This window comes from Haliotis asinina, chromosome 5, assembly GCF_037392515.1.
Source record: "Haliotis asinina isolate JCU_RB_2024 chromosome 5, JCU_Hal_asi_v2, whole genome shotgun sequence".
Taxonomy (NCBI): domain Eukaryota; kingdom Metazoa; phylum Mollusca; class Gastropoda; order Lepetellida; family Haliotidae; genus Haliotis; species Haliotis asinina.
Window position 1 is genome coordinate 13,411,242 of NC_090284.1, and position 19,133 is coordinate 13,430,374.

Genomic DNA, 19,133 nt, shown 5'->3' on the forward strand with positions numbered 1-19,133 from the left:
CTTTCCACCATCTAAACACAACACATCACTACCTGTAACCTCTGATTGTTAATAACAACCATCTCCATTTAGTTGAGATTGAGCTTTGTTTTCTTGAAATCACAATCACAACATCGACTGGCCCTTCCATGTTTTCCACCATGTAAACATGGCACATCAGTACCTGACCTTTGATTGTAAATCACAACCTTTCCAATCTACGGCATGACCTATGACCTTTGACCTTTGACTGGTAGTTGTTATTGTAACAAGATTGGTCATGTCGTTCATCTCGTTAGCTGACTTTTGACCTTTGATTTCCACAAATTCAACACTTCGGGTCGTGCCCTCTTTGACCTTTGATTCTCAATCCCAAGATCGATGCTATTAGCATAAACCATTGCCTCATTGAACTTTGACCTTTCATTGTATTCACAAGATGGACCCTTTTCATTACATATTGTCTAAATATACTTTGACCTTTGAAGCACAATCATATCACCGACCCATGACCTTTCGTATTCATGACCTTTGGTGTTCCATTTTCTAAATTTAATGGCATTTGACCTTTGATCTTTCATTGTTAGGGGTTAGGCTAATACTCTGTAGTCGGGAGGGTGTTCACCCTTGTCACCATTTGCTTCTGAACAAAAACCATTACACCCTTGACCTTAAGAACACTTAGACCCTTCCACTGACCTGTTGACCGTGGCTTTGACCTCTGGGCCCATTCAGTCTTGATTGAACTTTGATTGCTGACCCCAAGAGGTCAATGCCTAGGGGTATAAAAGGAATTTTTTTCCAGTTCTCGGCATTCATTTAAAATATCTCACTCGTCATGTCTTCCGTTAAGAGCGTTTTTCGTTCGATTGGCTACCAAGTTAAATCCCTCTTAGGAGAGGGAAGCTTTGGTATTGTTTTGCGCTGTGAACATATGGTTAACCTTTCCGAGGTTGCCATAAAAGTCACAGACAAAGTTCGGAACTGTGTCTGCAATGAGACGTTTGCTCTAAAGACTGTGAAACATCCCAACATTGTTGATGTCTACGCAGTATTTGAAACTGATAAGTACACTCTTACTGTGATGGAGTTGGTCGAGGGGGGAAGCCTCCTGGACCTGCTTGCACAGGAAAGTAACCTGTCTGAACAAAGAGTCAAGTTGATCTTTTCCCAACTGGTGGAGGCAGTGAACGCCTGTCACCAGGTAGGAATTGCACATCGTGACCTTAAGCTGGAAAATGTCCTTTTGGACCTGGACGGCAATATCAAGCTGTCTGACTTTGGCCTTTGCATCTGCCAAGACCAACGAGTGTCCAATAATGTATTTTGTGGAACAGTTGCTTATTCCTCCCCCGAGGTTTTAACAGGGAGGGGATATGATGCATTCAAGCTAGACATCTGGAGTTTGGGAGTGATCCTGTATTCTCTGGTGTGTGGCTCCTTCCCCTTTAACGACTTCAGCATCAACCAAATGATTCAGCTGCAGAACCATCACATTCTTCCATTTCCGGAGTCCATCAACTCTGAGTGCAGGGATCTTATTCTGCAAATGTGCCAGCCTGATGTTACTGGAAGGCCAACTCTTCGACAGGTTCTGAACTCTAGCTGGCTTTGCCAGTAAACCCTTTGATTGTCAAGAACGGCAATCACTTGTCCAATTTTCTCCAATTGAAAGGTTGACCTTTGACCTTTGATTGTATGGAATTTCTATTTTAAAATTTGACCTTTAACCTCTGACCCTTTCTCAAGGTCAAACGTTGATGGCAATCTTGTCATTTCTATTTTCAGTCATGACCTTTGACCTTTAATTGTCCTGGTCCTACTCCAAACATTTCTTTTTTAAATGTTGACCTTTGACCTTTAATTGTCAAGATCACTCTCATTTGTTCCCAAAAGCTGACCTTTAACGATCATGATCATGACCTTTCATCCTCTTGTTTTGAAATAATCACTATCACAACATCTCCAGTCAAAGTTCACATCACATCACATCTCCTTTGGCACTTGATTGTCATTTGTAACGCATCCAACTCTCATCGCTTTTCACCATCTAAACATAACACATCATTACCCGCAAGCTCTGAAATTTGGCTTCCTCTTTGACCTTTGAGTCTCAAGAACGGCAATCACTTGTCCTATTTTTTACTCCAATTGAAATGTTGACCTTTGATCTTTGATTGTATCGAATCCTTATCTAAAAATTGACCTTTAACCTCCAACCCTTTCTCAAGGTCAAACTTTGATGGCAATCTTGTCATTTCTATTTTCAGTCTTGACCTTTGACCTTTAATTGTCCTGGTCCGACTCCAAACATTTCTTTTTTAAATATTGACCTTTGACCTTTGTCATCCATTTGGCTTCCCCATGGACCTTTGATTGTAAAGAACGGCAATCGTTCGATTTTTTTCTCCAATTGAAATGTTGACCTTTGACCTTTGATTGTATGAGATGTTTATTAAAAAATGTGACCTTTATCCTCTGATCCTTTGTCAAGGAGAAGCTTTGATGGCAGTCGTGTCATTTTCCTTTTCATACATGAACCTTAACCTTTAATTATCATGGTCCTGCTCCACTTACAGGTGAAATTGACCCTGTTTCCTAGAAAATCAATCACAGCATCGACTTTAGCCCTTGATTGTGATTGTGGTTTTGCACAAGAAAGATCCTGTCCCTCACCCCCAGTTAAAGTTGGGAGTAACCCTCGTTTTGTAAACCTCACAGTCACAACTGCTTTGGCCACCTCACACAGACACTTTCCACCATCTAAACACAACACATCACTACCTGTAACCTCTGATTGTTAATAACAACCATCTCCATTTAGTTGAGATTGAGCTTTGTTTTCTTGAAATCACAATCACAACATCGACTGGCCCTTCCATGTTTTCCACCATGTAAACATGGCACATCAGTACCTGACCTTTGATTGTAAATCACAACCTTTCCAATCTACGGCATGACCTATGACCTTTGACCTTTGACTGGTAGTTGTTATTGTAACAAGATTGGTCATGTCGTTCATCTCGTTAGCTGACTTTTGACCTTTGATTTCCACAAATTCAACACTTCGGGTCGTGCCCTCTTTGACCTTTGATTCTCAATCCCAAGATCGATGCTATTAGCATAAACCATTGCCTCATTGAACTTTGACCTTTCATTGTATTCACAAGATGGACCCTTTTCATTACATATTGTCTAAATATACTTTGACCTTTGAAGCACAATCATATCACCGACCCATGACCTTTCGTATTCATGACCTTTGGTGTTCCATTTTCTAAATTTAATGGCATTTGACCTTTGATCTTTCATTGTTAGGGGTTAGGCTAATACTCTGTAGTCGGGAGGGTGTTCACCCTTGTCACCATTTGCTTCTGAACAAAAACCATTACACCCTTGACCTTAAGAACACTTAGACCCTTCCACTGACCTGTTGACCGTGGCTTTGACCTCTGGGCCCATTCAGTCTTGATTGAACTTTGATTGTTGACCCCAAGAGGTCAATGCCTAGGGGTATAAAAGGAATTTTTTTCCAGTTCTCGGCATTCATTTAAAATATCTCACTCGTCATGTCTTCCGTTAAGAGCGTTTTTCGTTCGATTGGCTACCAAGTTAAATCCCTCTTAGGAGAGGGAAGCTTTGGTATTGTTTTGCGCTGTGAACATATGGTTAACCTTTCCGAGGTTGCCATAAAAGTCACAGACAAAGTTCGGAACTGTGTCTGCAATGAGACGTTTGCTCTAAAGACTGTGAAACATCCCAACATTGTTGATGTCTACGCAGTATTTGAAACTGATAAGTACACTCTTACTGTGATGGAGTTGGTCGAGGGGGGAAGCCTCCTGGACCTGCTTGCACAGGAAAGTAACCTGTCTGAACAAAGAGTCAAGTTGATCTTTTCCCAACTGGTGGAGGCAGTGAACGCCTGTCACCAGGTAGGAATTGCACATCGTGACCTTAAGCTGGAAAATGTCCTTTTGGACCTGGACGGCAATATCAAGCTGTCTGACTTTGGCCTTTGCATCTGCCAAGACCAACGAGTGTCCAATAATGTATTTTGTGGAACAGTTGCTTATTCCTCCCCCGAGGTTTTAACAGGGAGGGGATATGATGCATTCAAGCTAGACATCTGGAGTTTGGGAGTGATCCTGTATTCTCTGGTGTGTGGCTCCTTCCCCTTTAACGACTTCAGCATCAACCAAATGATTCAGCTGCAGAACCATCACATTCTTCCATTTCCGGAGTCCATCAACTCTGAGTGCAGGGATCTTATTCTGCAAATGTGCCAGCCTGATGTTACTGGAAGGCTAACTCTTCGACAGGTTCTGAACTCTAGCTGGCTTTGCCAGTAAACCCTTTGATTGTCAAGAACGGCAATCACTTGTCCAATTTTCTCCAATTGAAAGGTTGACCTTTGACCTTTGATTGTATGGAATTTCTATTTTAAAATTTGACCTTTAACCTCTGACCCTTTCTCAAGGTCAAACGTTGATGGCAATCTTGTCATTTCTATTTTCAGTCATGACCTTTGACCTTTAATTGTCCTGGTCCTACTCCAAACATTTCTTTTTTAAATGTTGACCTTTGACCTTTAATTGTCAAGATCACTCTCATTTGTTCCCAAAAGCTGACCTTTAACGATCATGATCATGACCTTTCATCCTCTTGTTTTGAAATAATCACTATCACAACATCTCCAGTCAAAGTTCACATCACATCACATCTCCTTTGGCACTTGATTGTCATTTGTAACGCATCCAACTCTCATCGCTTTTCACCATCTAAACATAACACATCATTACCCGCAAGCTCTGAAATTTGGCTTCCTCTTTGACCTTTGAGTCTCAAGAACGGCAATCACTTGTCCTATTTTTTACTCCAATTGAAATGTTGACCTTTGATCTTTGATTGTATCGAATCCTTATCTAAAAATTGACCTTTAACCTCCAACCCTTTCTCAAGGTCAAACTTTGATGGCAATCTTGTCATTTCTATTTTCAGTCTTGACCTTTGACCTTTAATTGTCCTGGTCCGACTCCAAACATTTCTTTTTTAAATATTGACCTTTGACCTTTGTCATCCATTTGGCTTCCCCATGGACCTTTGATTGTAAAGAACGGCAATCGTTCGATTTTTTTCTCCAATTGAAATGTTGACCTTTGACCTTTGATTGTATGAGATGTTTATTAAAAAATGTGACCTTTATCCTCTGATCCTTTGTCAAGGAGAAGCTTTGATGGCAGTCGTGTCATTTTCCTTTTCATACATGAACCTTAACCTTTAATTATCATGGTCCTGCTCCACTTACAGGTGAAATTGACCCTGTTTCCTAGAAAATCAATCACAGCATCGACTTTAGCCCTTGATTGTGATTGTGGTTTTGCACAAGAAAGATCCTGTCCCTCACCTCCAGTTAAAGTTGGGAGTAACCCTCGTTTTGTAAACCTCACAGTCACAACTGCTTTGGCCACCTCACACAGACACTTTCCACCATCTAAACACAACACATCACTACCTGTAACCTCTGATTGTTAATAACAACCATCTCCATTTAGTTGAGATTGAGCTTTGTTTTCTTGAAATCACAATCACAACATCGACTGGCCCTTCCATGTTTTCCACCATGTAAACATGGCACATCAGTACCTGACCTTTGATTGTAAATCACAACCTTTCCAATCTACGGCATGACCTATGACCTTTGACCTTTGACTGGTAGTTGTTATTGTAACAAGATTGGTCATGTCGTTCATCTCGTTAGCTGACTTTTGACCTTTGATTTCCACAAATTCAACACTTCGGGTCGTGCCCTCTTTGACCTTTGATTCTCAATCCCAAGATCGATGCTATTAGCATAAACCATTGCCTCATTGAACTTTGACCTTTCATTGTATTCACAAGATGGACCCTTTTCATTACATATTGTCTAAATATACTTTGACCTTTGAAGCACAATCATATCACCGACCCATGACCTTTCGTATTCATGACCTTTGGTGTTCCATTTTCTAAATTTAATGGCATTTGACCTTTGATCTTTCATTGTTAGGGGTTAGGCTAATACTCTGTAGTCGGGAGGGTGTTCACCCTTGTCACCATTTGCTTCTGAACAAAAACCATTACACCCTTGACCTTAAGAACACTTAGACCCTTCCACTGACCTGTTGACCGTGGCTTTGACCTCTGGGCCCATTCAGTCTCGATTGAACTTTGATTGCTGACCCCAAGAGGTCAATGCCTAGGGGTATAAAAGGAATTTTTTTCCAGTTCTCGGCATTCATTTAAATTATCTCACCCGTCATGTCTTCCGTTAAGAGCGTTTTTCGTTCGATTGGCTACCAAGTTAAATCCCTCTTAGGAGAGGGAAGCTTTGGTATTGTTTTGCGCTGTGAACATATGGTTAACCTTTCCGAGGTTGCCATAAAAGTCACAGACAAAGTTCGGAACTGTGTCTGCAATGAGACGTTTGCTCTAAAGACTGTGAAACATCCCAACATTGTTGATGTCTACGCAGTATTTGAAACTGATAAGTACACTCTTACTGTGATGGAGTTGGTCGAGGGGGGAAGCCTCCTGGACCTGCTTGCACAGGAAAGTAACCTGTCTGAACAAAGAGTCAAGTTGATCTTTTCCCAACTGGTGGAGGCAGTGAACGCCTGTCACCAGGTAGGAATTGCACATCGTGACCTTAAGCTGGAAAATGTCCTTTTGGACCTGGACGGCAATATCAAGCTGTCTGACTTTGGCCTTTGCATCTGCCAAGACCAACGAGTGTCCAATAATGTATTTTGTGGAACAGTTGCTTATTCCTCCCCCGAGGTTTTAACAGGGAGGGGATATGATGCATTCAAGCTAGACATCTGGAGTTTGGGAGTGATCCTGTATTCTCTGGTGTGTGGCTCCTTCCCCTTTAACGACTTCAGCATCAACCAAATGATTCAGCTGCAGAACCATCACATTCTTCCATTTCCGGAGTCCATCAACTCTGAGTGCAGGGATCTTATTCTGCAAATGTGCCAGCCTGATGTTACTGGAAGGCCAACTCTTCGACAGGTTCTGAACTCTAGCTGGCTTTGCCAGTAAACCCTTTGATTGTCAAGAACGGCAATCACTTGTCCAATTTTCTCCAATTGAAAGGTTGACCTTTGACCTTTGATTGTATGGAATTTCTATTTTAAAATTTGACCTTTAACCTCTGACCCTTTCTCAAGGTCAAACGTTGATGGCAATCTTGTCATTTCTATTTTCAGTCATGACCTTTGACCTTTAATTGTCCTGGTCCTACTCCAAACATTTCTTTTTTAAATGTTGACCTTTGACCTTTAATTGTCAAGATCACTCTCATTTGTTCGAAAAAAACGACCTTTAACGATCATGATCATGACCTTTCATCCTCTTGTTTTGTAATAATCACTATCACAACATCTCCAGTCAAAGTTCACATCACATCACATCTCCTTTGGCACTTGATTGTCATTTGTAACGCATCCAACTCTCATCGCTTTTCACCATCTAAACATAACACATCATTACCCGCAAGCTCTGAAATTTGGCTTCCTCTTTGACCTTTGAGTCTCAAGAAAGGCAATCACTTGTCCTATTTTTTACTCCAATTGAAATGTTGACCTTTGATCTTTGATTGTATCGAATCTTTATCTAAAAATTGACCTTTAACCTCCAACCCTTTCTCAAGGTCAAAGCTTGATGGCAATCTTGTCATTTCTATTTTCAGTCTTGACCTTTGACCTTTAATTGTCCTGGTCCTACTCCAAACATTTCTTTTTGAAATATTGACCTTTTACCTTTGTCAAGGGCACTCTTCTTTATTCCCAAAACTCCGCTCAATAAGCTGACTTTTAACGTTTCAGTGATGATCATGACCTTTCATCTTCCTGTTTTGTAATAATCACTGCCACAGCATCGATTTCGGCCCTTGATTGTGATTGTTCGCTCATCTCCAGTTTAAGTTGGGAGTAACCTTTGTTTTCTAAAATTCACAGTTGCATCTCCTTTGGCCCTTGATTGTCATTTGTAACGCATCCATCTCTCATCGACGCTTTCCACCATCTAAACATATCACATCACTACCTGTAAGTTCTGACATTTGGCTTCCCCATGGACCTTTGATTGTAAAGAACGGCAATCGTTCGATTTTTTTCTCCAATTGAAATGTTGACCTTTGACCTTTGATTGTATGAGATGTTTATTAAAAAATGTGACCTTTATCCTCTGATCCTTTGTCAAGGAGAAGCTTTGATGGCAGTCGTGTCATTTTCCTTTTCATACATGAACCTTAACCTTTAATTATCATGGTCCTGCACCACTTACAGGTGAAATTGACCCTGTTTCCTAGAAAATCAATCACAGCATCGACTTTAGCCCTTGATTGTGATTGTGGTTTTGCACAAGAAAGATCCTGTCCCTCACCTCCAGTTAAAGTTGGGAGTAACCCTCGTTTTGTAAACCTCACAGTCACAACTGCTTTGGCCACCTCACACAGACACTTTCCACCATCTAAACACAACACATCACTACCTGTAACCTCTGATTGTTAATAACAACCATCTCCATTTAGTTGAGATTGAGCTTTGTTTTCTTGAAATCACAATCACAACATCGACTGGCCCTTCCATGTTTTCCACCATGTAAACATGGCACATCAGTACCTGACCTTTGATTGTAAATCACAACCTTTCCAATCTACGGCATGACCTATGACCTTTGACCTTTGACTGGTAGTTGTTATTGTAACAAGATTGGTCATGTCGTTCATCTCGTTAGCTGACTTTTGACCTTTGATTTCCACAAATTCAACACTTCGGGTCGTGCCCTCTTTGACCTTTGATTCTCAATCCCAAGATCGATGCTATTAGCATAAACCATTGCCTCATTGAACTTTGACCTTTCATTGTATTCACAAGATGGACCCTTTTCATTACATATTGTCTAAATATACTTTGACCTTTGAAGCACAATCATATCACCGACCCATGACCTTTCGTATTCATGACCTTTGGTGTTCCATTTTCTAAATTTAATGGCATTTGACCTTTGATCTTTCATTGTTAGGGGTTAGGCTAATACTCTGTAGTCGGGAGGGTGTTCACCCTTGTCACCATTTGCTTCTGAACAAAAACCATTACACCCTTGACCTTAAGAACACTTAGACCCTTCCACTGACCTGTTGACCGTGGCTTTGACCTCTGGGCCCATTCAGTCTCGATTGAACTTTGATTGCTGACCCCAAGAGGTCAATGCCTAGGGGTATAAAAGGAATTTTTTCCAGTTCTCGGCATTCATTTAAATATCTCACCCGTCATGTCTTCCGTTAAGAGCGTTTTTCGTTCGATTGGCTACCAAGTTAAATCCCTCTTAGGAGAGGGAAGCTTTGGTATTGTTTTGCGCTGTGAACATATGGTTAACCTTTCCGAGGTTGCCATAAAAGTCACAGACAAAGTTCGGAACTGTGTCTGCAATGAGACGTTTGCTCTAAAGACTGTGAAACATCCCAACATTGTTGATGTCTACGCAGTATTTGAAACTGATAAGTACACTCTTACTGTGATGGAGTTGGTCGAGGGGGGAAGCCTCCTGGACCTGCTTGCACAGGAAAGTAACCTGTCTGAACAAAGAGTCAAGTTGATCTTTTCCCAACTGGTGGAGGCAGTGAACGCCTGTCACCAGGTAGGAATTGCACATCGTGACCTTAAGCTGGAAAATGTCCTTTTGGACCTGGACGGCAATATCAAGCTGTCTGACTTTGGCCTTTGCATCTGCCAAGACCAACGAGTGTCCAATAATGTATTTTGTGGAACAGTTGCTTATTCCTCCCCCGAGGTTTTAACAGGGAGGGGATATGATGCATTCAAGCTAGACATCTGGAGTTTGGGAGTGATCCTGTATTCTCTGGTGTGTGGCTCCTTCCCCTTTAACGACTTCAGCATCAACCAAATGATTCAGCTGCAGAACCATCACATTCTTCCATTTCCGGAGTCCATCAACTCTGAGTGCAGGGATCTTATTCTGCAAATGTGCCAGCCTGATGTTACTGGAAGGCCAACTCTTCGACAGGTTCTGAACTCTAGCTGGCTTTGCCAGCAAAACCTTTGATTGTCAAGAACGGCAATCACTTGTCCAATTTTCTCCAATTGAAAGGTTGACCTTTGACCTTTGATTGCATGGAATTTCTATTTTAAAATTTGACCTTTAACCTCTGACCCTTTCTCAAGGTCAAACTTTGATGGCAATCTTGTCATTTCTATTTTCAGTCATGACCTTTGACCTTTAATTGTCCTGGTCCTACTCCAAACATTTCTTTTTTAAATGTTGACCTTTGACCTTTAATTGTCAAGATCACTCTCATTTGTTCCCAAAAGCTGACCTTTAACGATCATGATCATGACCTTTCATCCTCTTGTTTTGTAATAATCACTATCACAACATCTCCAGTCAAAGTTCACATCAGATCACATCTCCTTTGGCACTTGATTGTCATTTGTAACGCATCCAACTCTCATCGCTTTTCACCATCTAAACATAACACATCATTACCCGCAAGCTCTGAAATTTGGCTTCCTCTTTGACCTTTGAGTCTCAAGAACGGCAATCACTTGTCCTATTTTTTACTCCAATTGAAATGTTGACCTTTGACCTTTGATTGTATGAGATGTTTATTAAAAAATGTGACCTTTATCCTCTGATCCTTTGTCAAGGAGAAGCTTTGATGGCAGTCGTGTCATTTTCCTTTTCATACATGAACCTTAACCTTTAATTATCATGGTCCTGCACCACTTACAGGTGAAATTGACCCTGTTTCCTAGAAAATCAATCACAGCATCGACTTTAGCCCTTGATTGTGATTGTGGTTTTGCACAAGAAAGATCCTGTCCCTCACCTCCAGTTAAAGTTGGGAGTAACCCTCGTTTTGTAAACCTCACAGTCACAACTGCTTTGGCCACCTCACACAGACACTTTCCACCATCTAAACACAACACATCACTACCTGTAACCTCTGATTGTTAATAACAACCATCTCCATTTAGTTGAGATTGAGCTTTGTTTTCTTGAAATCACAATCACAACATCGACTGGCCCTTCCATGTTTTCCACCATGTAAACATGGCACATCAGTACCTGACCTTTGATTGTAAATCACAACCTTTCCAATCTACGGCATGACCTATGACCTATGACCTTTGACTGGTAGTTGTTATTGTAACAAGATTGGTCATGTCGTTCATCTCGTTAGCTGACTTTTGACCTTTGATTTCCACAAATTCAACACTTCGGGTCGTGCCCTCTTTGACCTTTGATTCTCAATCCCAAGATCGATGCTATTAGCATAAACCATTGCCTCATTGAACTTTGACCTTTCATTGTATTCACAAGATGGACCCTTTTCATTACATATTGTCTAAATATACTTTGACCTTTGAAGCACAATCATATCACCGACCCATGACCTTTCGTATTCATGACCTTTGGTGTTCCATTTTCTAAATTTAATGGCATTTGACCTTTGATCTTTCATTGTTAGGGGTTAGGCTAATACTCTGTAGTCGGGAGGGTGTTCACCCTTGTCACCATTTGCTTCTGAACAAAAACCATTACACCCTTGACCTTAAGAACACTTAGACCCTTCCACTGACCTGTTGACCGTGGCTTTGACCTCTGGGCCCATTCAGTCTCGATTGAACTTTGATTGTTGACCCCAAGAGGTCAATGCCTAGGGGTATAAAAGGAATTTTTTTCCAGTTCTCGGCATTCATTTAAATTATCTCACCCGTCATGTCTTCCGTTAAGAGCGTTTTTCGTTCGATTGGCTACCAAGTTAAATCCCTCTTAGGAGAGGGAAGCTTTGGTATTGTTTTGCGCTGTGAACATATGGTTAACCTTTCCGAGGTTGCCATAAAAGTCACAGACAAAGTTCGGAACTGTGTCTGCAATGAGACGTTTGCTCTAAAGACTGTGAAACATCCCAACATTGTTGATGTCTACGCAGTATTTGAAACTGATAAGTACACTCTTACTGTGATGGAGTTGGTCGAGGGGGGAAGCCTCCTGGACCTGCTTGCACAGGAAAGTAACCTGTCTGAACAAAGAGTCAAGTTGATCTTTTCCCAACTGGTGGAGGCAGTGAACGCCTGTCACCAGGTAGGAATTGCACATCGTGACCTTAAGCTGGAAAATGTCCTTTTGGACCTGGACGGCAATATCAAGCTGTCTGACTTTGGCCTTTGCATCTGCCAAGACCAACGAGTGTCCAATAATGTATTTTGTGGAACAGTTGCTTATTCCTCCCCCGAGGTTTTAACAGGGAGGGGATATGATGCATTCAAGCTAGACATCTGGAGTTTGGGAGTGATCCTGTATTCTCTGGTGTGTGGCTCCTTCCCCTTTAACGACTTCAGCATCAACCAAATGATTCAGCTGCAGAACCATCACATTCTTCCATTTCCGGAGTCCATCAACTCTGAGTGCAGGGATCTTATTCTGCAAATGTGCCAGCCTGATGTTACTGGAAGGCCAACTCTTCGACAGGTTCTGAACTCTAGCTGGCTTTGCCAGCAAAACCTTTGATTGTCAAGAACGGCAATCACTTGTCCAATTTTCTCCAATTGAAAGGTTGACCTTTGACCTTTGATTGCATGGAATTTCTATTTTAAAATTTGACCTTTAACCTCTGACCCTTTCTCAAGGTCAAACTTTGATGGCAATCTTGTCATTTCTATTTTCAGTCATGACCTTTGACCTTTAATTGTCCTGGTCCTACTCCAAACATTTCTTTTTTAAATGTTGACCTTTGACCTTTAATTGTCAAGATCACTCTCATTTGTTCCCAAAAGCTGACCTTTAACGATCATGATCATGACCTTTCATCCTCTTGTTTTGTAATAATCACTATCACAACATCTCCAGTCAAAGTTCACATCAGATCACATCTCCTTTGGCACTTGATTGTCATTTGTAACGCATCCAACTCTCATCGCTTTTCACCATCTAAACATAACACATCATTACCCGCAAGCTCTGAAATTTGGCTTCCTCTTTGACCTTTGAGTCTCAAGAACGGCAATCACTTGTCCTATTTTTTACTCCAATTGAAATGTTGACCTTTGATCTTTGATTGTATCGAATCCTTATCTAAAAATTGACCTTTAACCTCCAACCCTTTCTCAAGGTCAAACCTTGATGGCAATCTTGTCATTTCTATTTTCAGTCTTGACCTTTGACCTTTAATTGTCCTGGTCCTACTCCAAACATTTCTTTTTTAAATATTGACCTTTGACCTTTGTCATCCATTTGGCTTCCCCATGGACCTTTGATTGTAAAGAACGGCAATCGTCCGATTTTTTTCTCCAATTGAAATGTTGACCTTTGACCTTTGATTGTATGAGATGTTTATTAAAAAATGTGACCTTTATCCTCTGATCCTTTGTCAAGGTGAAACTTTGATGGCAGTCGTGTCATTTTCCTTTTCATACATGAACCTTAACCTTTAATTATCATGGTCCTGCTCCACTTACAGGTGAAATTGACCCTGTTTCGTAGAGAATCAATCACAGCATCGACTTTAGCCCTTGATTGTGATTGTGGTTTTGCACAAGAAAGATCCTGTCCCTCACCTCCAGTTAAAGTTGGGAGTAACCCTTGTTTTGTAAACCTCACAGTCACAACTGCTTTGGCCACCTCACACAGACACTTTCCACCATCTAAACACAACACATCACTACCTGTAACCTCTGATTGTTAATAACAACCATTTCCATTTAGTTGAGATTGAGCTTTGTTTTCTTGAAATCACAATCACAACATCGACTGGCCCTTCCATGTTTTCCACCATGTAAACATGGCACATCAGTACCTGACCTTTGATTGTAAATCACAACCTTTCCAATCTACGGCATGACCTATGACCTATGACCTTTGACTGGTAGTTGTTATTGTAACAAGATTGGTCATGTCGTTCATCTCGTTAGCTGACTTTTGACCTTTGATTTCAACAAATTCAACACTTCGGGTCGTGCCCTCTTTGACCTTTGATTCTCAATCCCAAGATCGATGCTATTAGCATAAACCATTGCCTCATTGAACTTTGACTTTTCATTGTATTCCTTTTGATTATACTATACATTAAATATACTTTGACCTTTGAAGCACAATCATATCACCGACCCATGACCTTTCGTATTCATGACCTTTGGTGTTCCATTTTCTAAATTTAATGGCATTTGACCTTTGATCTTTCATTGTTAGGGATTAGGCTAATACTCTGTAGACGGGAAGGTTGTTGACCCTTGTCACCATTTGCTTCTGAACAAAAACCATTACCCCCTTGACCTTTGATAGGCCTTGAACATCTGACCCTTCCTCAATGTCAAACTTGATGATTATTGTCTTTTCCTTTGTTTTGAAACGTGACCTTTAACATTGGCATTTTTGGGCCACCCTTGGGCAAGTTGTCTCAACATCCAAATTATCATCCCAACATCAATTCGACTTTCAATTCGACTGTAACCCATGATAACCACATCAACCGACTTGGGCCATTTGTGAGTCAGGTCTTTTAGGAAGACTCAGAAGGTTCAAAGCAGGTGATATCAAACGGCATTAAATTCGCACGTAGAACAGTAAATATTGTAAATTATCGACAATAATTCATGGCAGTGTATTCACCACAATCTTCCTTGACAGATTCGGACAGTGGGGTAGCCTAGTAGTTTAAATGGGCACTGATGCGGAGCGATTTCCGTGGACTGGTGTAAACTTTTGTTATTGTTTTTCTCCCGTGAGTACCTGGATGATATCCCAGAATTCGTGACTGGTTCGTGACCTCTGCTGCGCAGTCCGTATGCGCAACTGATTATAATTATTTTTAGTTTAATTATAGACAGATCAACTAAGGTGAAGTCACTTTTGCTTCATTACAAATGTATCATGAAAACAAATGAAACACTTTGAAGGTTAATCATCTGCCAGTGGTGGAAATGGTTCAAACCTATTAGGACGGAAAAATAACGAAGCCAGTGTACGTCTCTATATTTTATCTCATAACCCTAATTAGTTTGTTGTCATATTTTGTATGATTTTGAAAATTAACAAAAAAAAACACGGTCTGCTTATATTTATAGTAAATTTCTAACATAACAGATCTAGTGTGTGTTGTCTGTCATATAGATTCTGCTAAAAACTACAACAAATAAATTAAAACAAAATGCAAATAATGAATGTAAAACAAACTAATTTTATAGCAACAATGTCAGAATACTACCTTGTTCAGGAATGTATCCATCAATATCCACATAAAAGAAATCGTATTCCATACAACTGCAGCTGGTAAATAATCCTGCTCTGTGCCGTGTGTCTTACAACAGTCAAATTTGCGAAAAAGTAACACATCGTTTCACGTCTTTCACATTTGTGACAACCTGATAAACCTCTCATTGGTCACCCAAGATAGCACACCTGGCAACTAATTGTATCATGTCCGCCATTCTAAGTAATTTAGTTAACCAATAATGAGCAATCAAGCAGTCAACGCAAGGGTGGTTCATTCTTTGTAGGGAGGATGTTGTTTTTACTCTCGCACTTTACGACTGGGTGTAGTCAATATAAATTAGTACATCTACACGCACTGCCTTTTGACAAATCCGCTGTAGAAGATAAAAGTAATTAATCAATCAATGTATTATCGGTTAATCCTTTGATCGATGTTTGTTTTTGTAACTCAGCTGATAAACCCTCTTGCATCACTTACATGCATTTACATTTACATTTACATTAATTTATAATGATGAGTATTTATTCCGGACAGGAGAAATGCCAAATGGGAACCTTTGTTGAGTAACCGAAGTGGTGTTACTACTAATTATACCTGTTTAAAAATCATTAATTGACCATCCAGGGAATGATGACAAATAACACGTGTAGGTTTACACCATCAAACGCAAGTTACAACAAGGAAGATGTAATCTCGGTGTTGCAAGCAGCCTGAAAACACTTATGGGCCGAAACTGTTTTGAGGATACCAACGGAACGTCGTTACATTAGGAATACATACAGGCATTTGCTGTGTACTTGGGAGAATAGTTGTAATAAGGGGTTTGTTTTACGTAAGGAAATTTTCAGATTTCTCTACCAAAGGCAAAGTCATCGTTTTGAGTTTACGAATTCAAATAAATCAACTATTTGTTTTTATTGTCATAAATAATATACCAGGGTAGCTACCAAAATTTACGTATGTCGGGGTTTAAGGGCTCTACATACGTATGATATTTGCTATTACAGCTGAACCAACACTCAAAACTACCTAAATTTAAAGCTTTGCAGTCTTTCGGACTGAAACAAATAGCTTGCTACGTGTGCGGCTCAAATTGGATCATTCACTATACCATCCAAGCATTCGAAAAAAACCTATTTTGTTACGATCAGACAAGGAATACCATGGATATTTTTTAAATAATGGCATAAGATGGGCATCCGGCCTCCTGATGAAGAAATTCTGCTAATATGGACAGGAGCCCAGTTCCTTTGTCCGTCACGGTCGAGGGAGCGGGTGCTGACCAATTTGCAGTTTGGTTTCGTAATTAGACCGTTGGCGAGAAACATTATTCGCTCCGCATCAGTGACCCTTTAAGCGCTCGCTCGTCACGCCGAAGACCCGGGTTCGATTCCCGATATGAGTACAATCTGTCAGAGAATGAGTGAGTAAGGTTATGTGTTACAAGCGGCACATAATTATATACACTCATTCCTAGCCTGAACATCTCTTAGCAGGACACACACACATACATGTGATTACTGGGTGACGCGCTGGATTTACCGGCTGCTTCATCGGACCTGACCCAATAAAAGTGAATGAGAGTTGTTTTAGCGCTCACATACCAAGCCCCAGATCTGTTACCTCGAGCAGGACCAGCCTCTCAATGTCGAACAGGATTAGCCTCTCAGTGTTGAACATGCGACAGCGGTTAGCTATACAAGCCTCTCCAATTTATTTATTTATTTATTGTATTTTTTTATTGTGCCGCATTCCATATAGTGTTGTTCATGCTGTATACAATGGTATTATCGGGTTACATCCGATATATGTTCTACATAGTAACGATATCCATAATATCCTGCTATACACACTATATCCTGTGTACAGTATTACATCTGATATGTCATGTTAAGTACACGTCATGTTGTACATAACATCATGTTTGACATATCGTATTGTCTATATTGCATCACATCCAACATATCTTATTGTATACATTATTGCATTATATCAATATCGGATCACAGCTAGTATATGTGGCATATTGCAAAAACATCTGACATATTATGTTGTTAATAGCGCCACCTGTAACATGTCATTTTGTATACTGCAAACACATCTACATCCAACATACCATGTGCTTAGTACCACATCTGACATATCACGTTGTTTATAGCACAACACCTGACACATCATGTAGTATATACAGTTACGTCAAACCAACCGCGTTATACATGTACACAGTGTGTTATCGGAGACATATTGTATACTAGTATACGTCTTATCAAACATATGTTATATATAGTGCCACAGCGATATCTGATATATCATGCAGAGTCTGGTGTCACATTGAATGCGCTGTTGTATGTTTCGCCACATCTGACTTATTGTGTCACAGGTCACAGGTCACAGGTCAGGTTTGAATACTGTATTTTCTCAGATTAAATTTTTGTAGCAAGTAAATGTTAATCCAGATTTGAAGATCATTCCAAAACTTCTTAGTTTCACAACATTCCCAATAAACATGGCTCAACTTTTCATTTTCATCTTTGCAAAAGCTGCATTAGGCAGCTTTAGTAAGGTTCATTTTTAAAAGTTCCTTTTTGGTATAGATAATACCATGCAAAAATTAAACTGGAAACCTAAGAGTTTTACATCATTAATGTCTCGTCTGTAAAACTTAAAAGTCATTGGCCAATCAAAATTTGTATCATCGAACATATTCTCCAATTTATGACATATGAGCATTATTATTGTTAAATGACAGTATACCATAAAATAATCTTCATCCATGTATTGATTTCATAAAATTCTTTTGATACAAATTTAGATTCATGTCAGAGGTATGTATATACCTGTGATTTGTTATTGTATTTTTCCATGCCTCAGGTGAAATATTTAGAACATATCCATGATCTAATTCTTTCCCTTTTATTGAATATTTACGTTTAAACCATTCAAATGACATCAAACCTTCTTCATCACACATTTCTTTGATGGTTGATAGTCTTTCATGTGCCCAATGTCTGATGTAATGATTTTCGTTTTTAAATTTATGATTAAACCATAATGGCTATGCTAAAATTTCATCAAGGTTGCTTTTCTCTACAGTGATGTTTATATTATTCATATTGCATGTTTTTAAAACATTTTTCCAACATGGATTTGGAATATCAACAATATTACAACATTTGGCACCATATTTCATGATATCATGTAAAGGAATATTGCATTTATATTTAACCCCCCACTCTTATAATCTTTTTTTCAAAGTACTTCTCTTGATTTTGTCATTTTTGTCATTCCAAATGAATTTGAAAAATATTTTATCAAGGGAAGTTACAAAACCTTGACTGGATTTGGTAAAGTATTGAAAATATGAACTAATTTTGTCTTGGTGACAGTGATTTTACCAATAACTGTTAGATGTCTTTTTCTCGACACTGCAATAATCTATTAATTTCCTCCAGTTTTTTCTTTGTATTGATGATCCATGGATCCTTCAATTCGGCATTAATTATAATTCCTAGGACATTAAATTCATTTTCTCGTCATTCAATATTCAAATCCTGACATAGTTTCTCTCCACAACCTGCTTTTGATCCAATCCAGATCGCTTTAGCCTTATCAATATTTATTTTAAGTCCTGACATTTTATAGAACATTAATTGTAGCAACAGCAGAATAAAGACATTGTTCTGTACCATCTAAAAACAACTCAGCATCATCTGCATATCGTTCTAATTTATACTCTTTATTATTAGTTACTATACCTTTGATATTTTCATTTTGTCTTATCATGCATCCGAGGATTTCGGCTACAAAAAGAAAAAAGATACGGTGATAACGGGTCTCCTTGTCTACAACCCCGTTCATTTAAAAGGAATTCTGA

At 39.6% G+C, this 19,133-nt stretch overlaps 5 protein-coding genes across 5 annotated transcripts; all 5 read left to right on the forward strand.

The window, feature by feature from the left end:
- The first annotated feature begins 817 nt into the window (after positions 1-817).
- LOC137284110 (testis-specific serine/threonine-protein kinase 2-like) lies at positions 818-1,600 on the forward strand. The gene has a single exon (XM_067815790.1). The coding sequence runs from the start codon at positions 818-820 to the stop codon at positions 1,598-1,600; it is 783 nt and encodes a 260-aa protein (XP_067671891.1).
- A 1,948-nt stretch (positions 1,601-3,548) lies between these two features.
- On the forward strand, positions 3,549-4,331 carry LOC137284107 (testis-specific serine/threonine-protein kinase 2-like). The gene has a single exon (XM_067815788.1). It carries the CDS (start codon positions 3,549-3,551, stop codon positions 4,329-4,331), a length of 783 nt encoding a protein of 260 aa, XP_067671889.1.
- Positions 4,332-6,279: 1,948 nt separating this feature from the next.
- Positions 6,280-7,062, forward strand: LOC137284109 (testis-specific serine/threonine-protein kinase 2-like). The gene has a single exon (XM_067815789.1). The coding sequence runs from the start codon at positions 6,280-6,282 to the stop codon at positions 7,060-7,062; it is 783 nt and encodes a 260-aa protein (XP_067671890.1).
- Positions 7,063-9,297: 2,235 nt separating this feature from the next.
- LOC137283382 (testis-specific serine/threonine-protein kinase 2-like) lies at positions 9,298-10,089 on the forward strand. Its single transcript, XM_067814842.1, has one exon. It carries the CDS (start codon positions 9,298-9,300, stop codon positions 10,087-10,089), a length of 792 nt encoding a protein of 263 aa, XP_067670943.1.
- A 1,677-nt stretch (positions 10,090-11,766) lies between these two features.
- Positions 11,767-12,558, forward strand: LOC137283383 (testis-specific serine/threonine-protein kinase 2-like). The gene has a single exon (XM_067814843.1). It carries the CDS (start codon positions 11,767-11,769, stop codon positions 12,556-12,558), a length of 792 nt encoding a protein of 263 aa, XP_067670944.1.
- The last annotated feature ends 6,575 nt before the right edge of the window (positions 12,559-19,133 follow it).

Bases quoted from the DNA above. Each gene is read 5' to 3' on its own strand.
- LOC137284110 (XM_067815790.1), top strand. From the start codon at position 818: ATGTCTTCCGTTAAGAGCGTTTTTCGTTCGATTGGCTACCAAGTTAAA.
- LOC137284107 (XM_067815788.1), top strand. From the start codon at position 3,549: ATGTCTTCCGTTAAGAGCGTTTTTCGTTCGATTGGCTACCAAGTTAAA.
- LOC137284109 (XM_067815789.1), top strand. From the start codon at position 6,280: ATGTCTTCCGTTAAGAGCGTTTTTCGTTCGATTGGCTACCAAGTTAAA.
- LOC137283382 (XM_067814842.1), top strand. From the start codon at position 9,298: ATGTCTTCCGTTAAGAGCGTTTTTCGTTCGATTGGCTACCAAGTTAAA.
- LOC137283383 (XM_067814843.1), top strand. From the start codon at position 11,767: ATGTCTTCCGTTAAGAGCGTTTTTCGTTCGATTGGCTACCAAGTTAAA.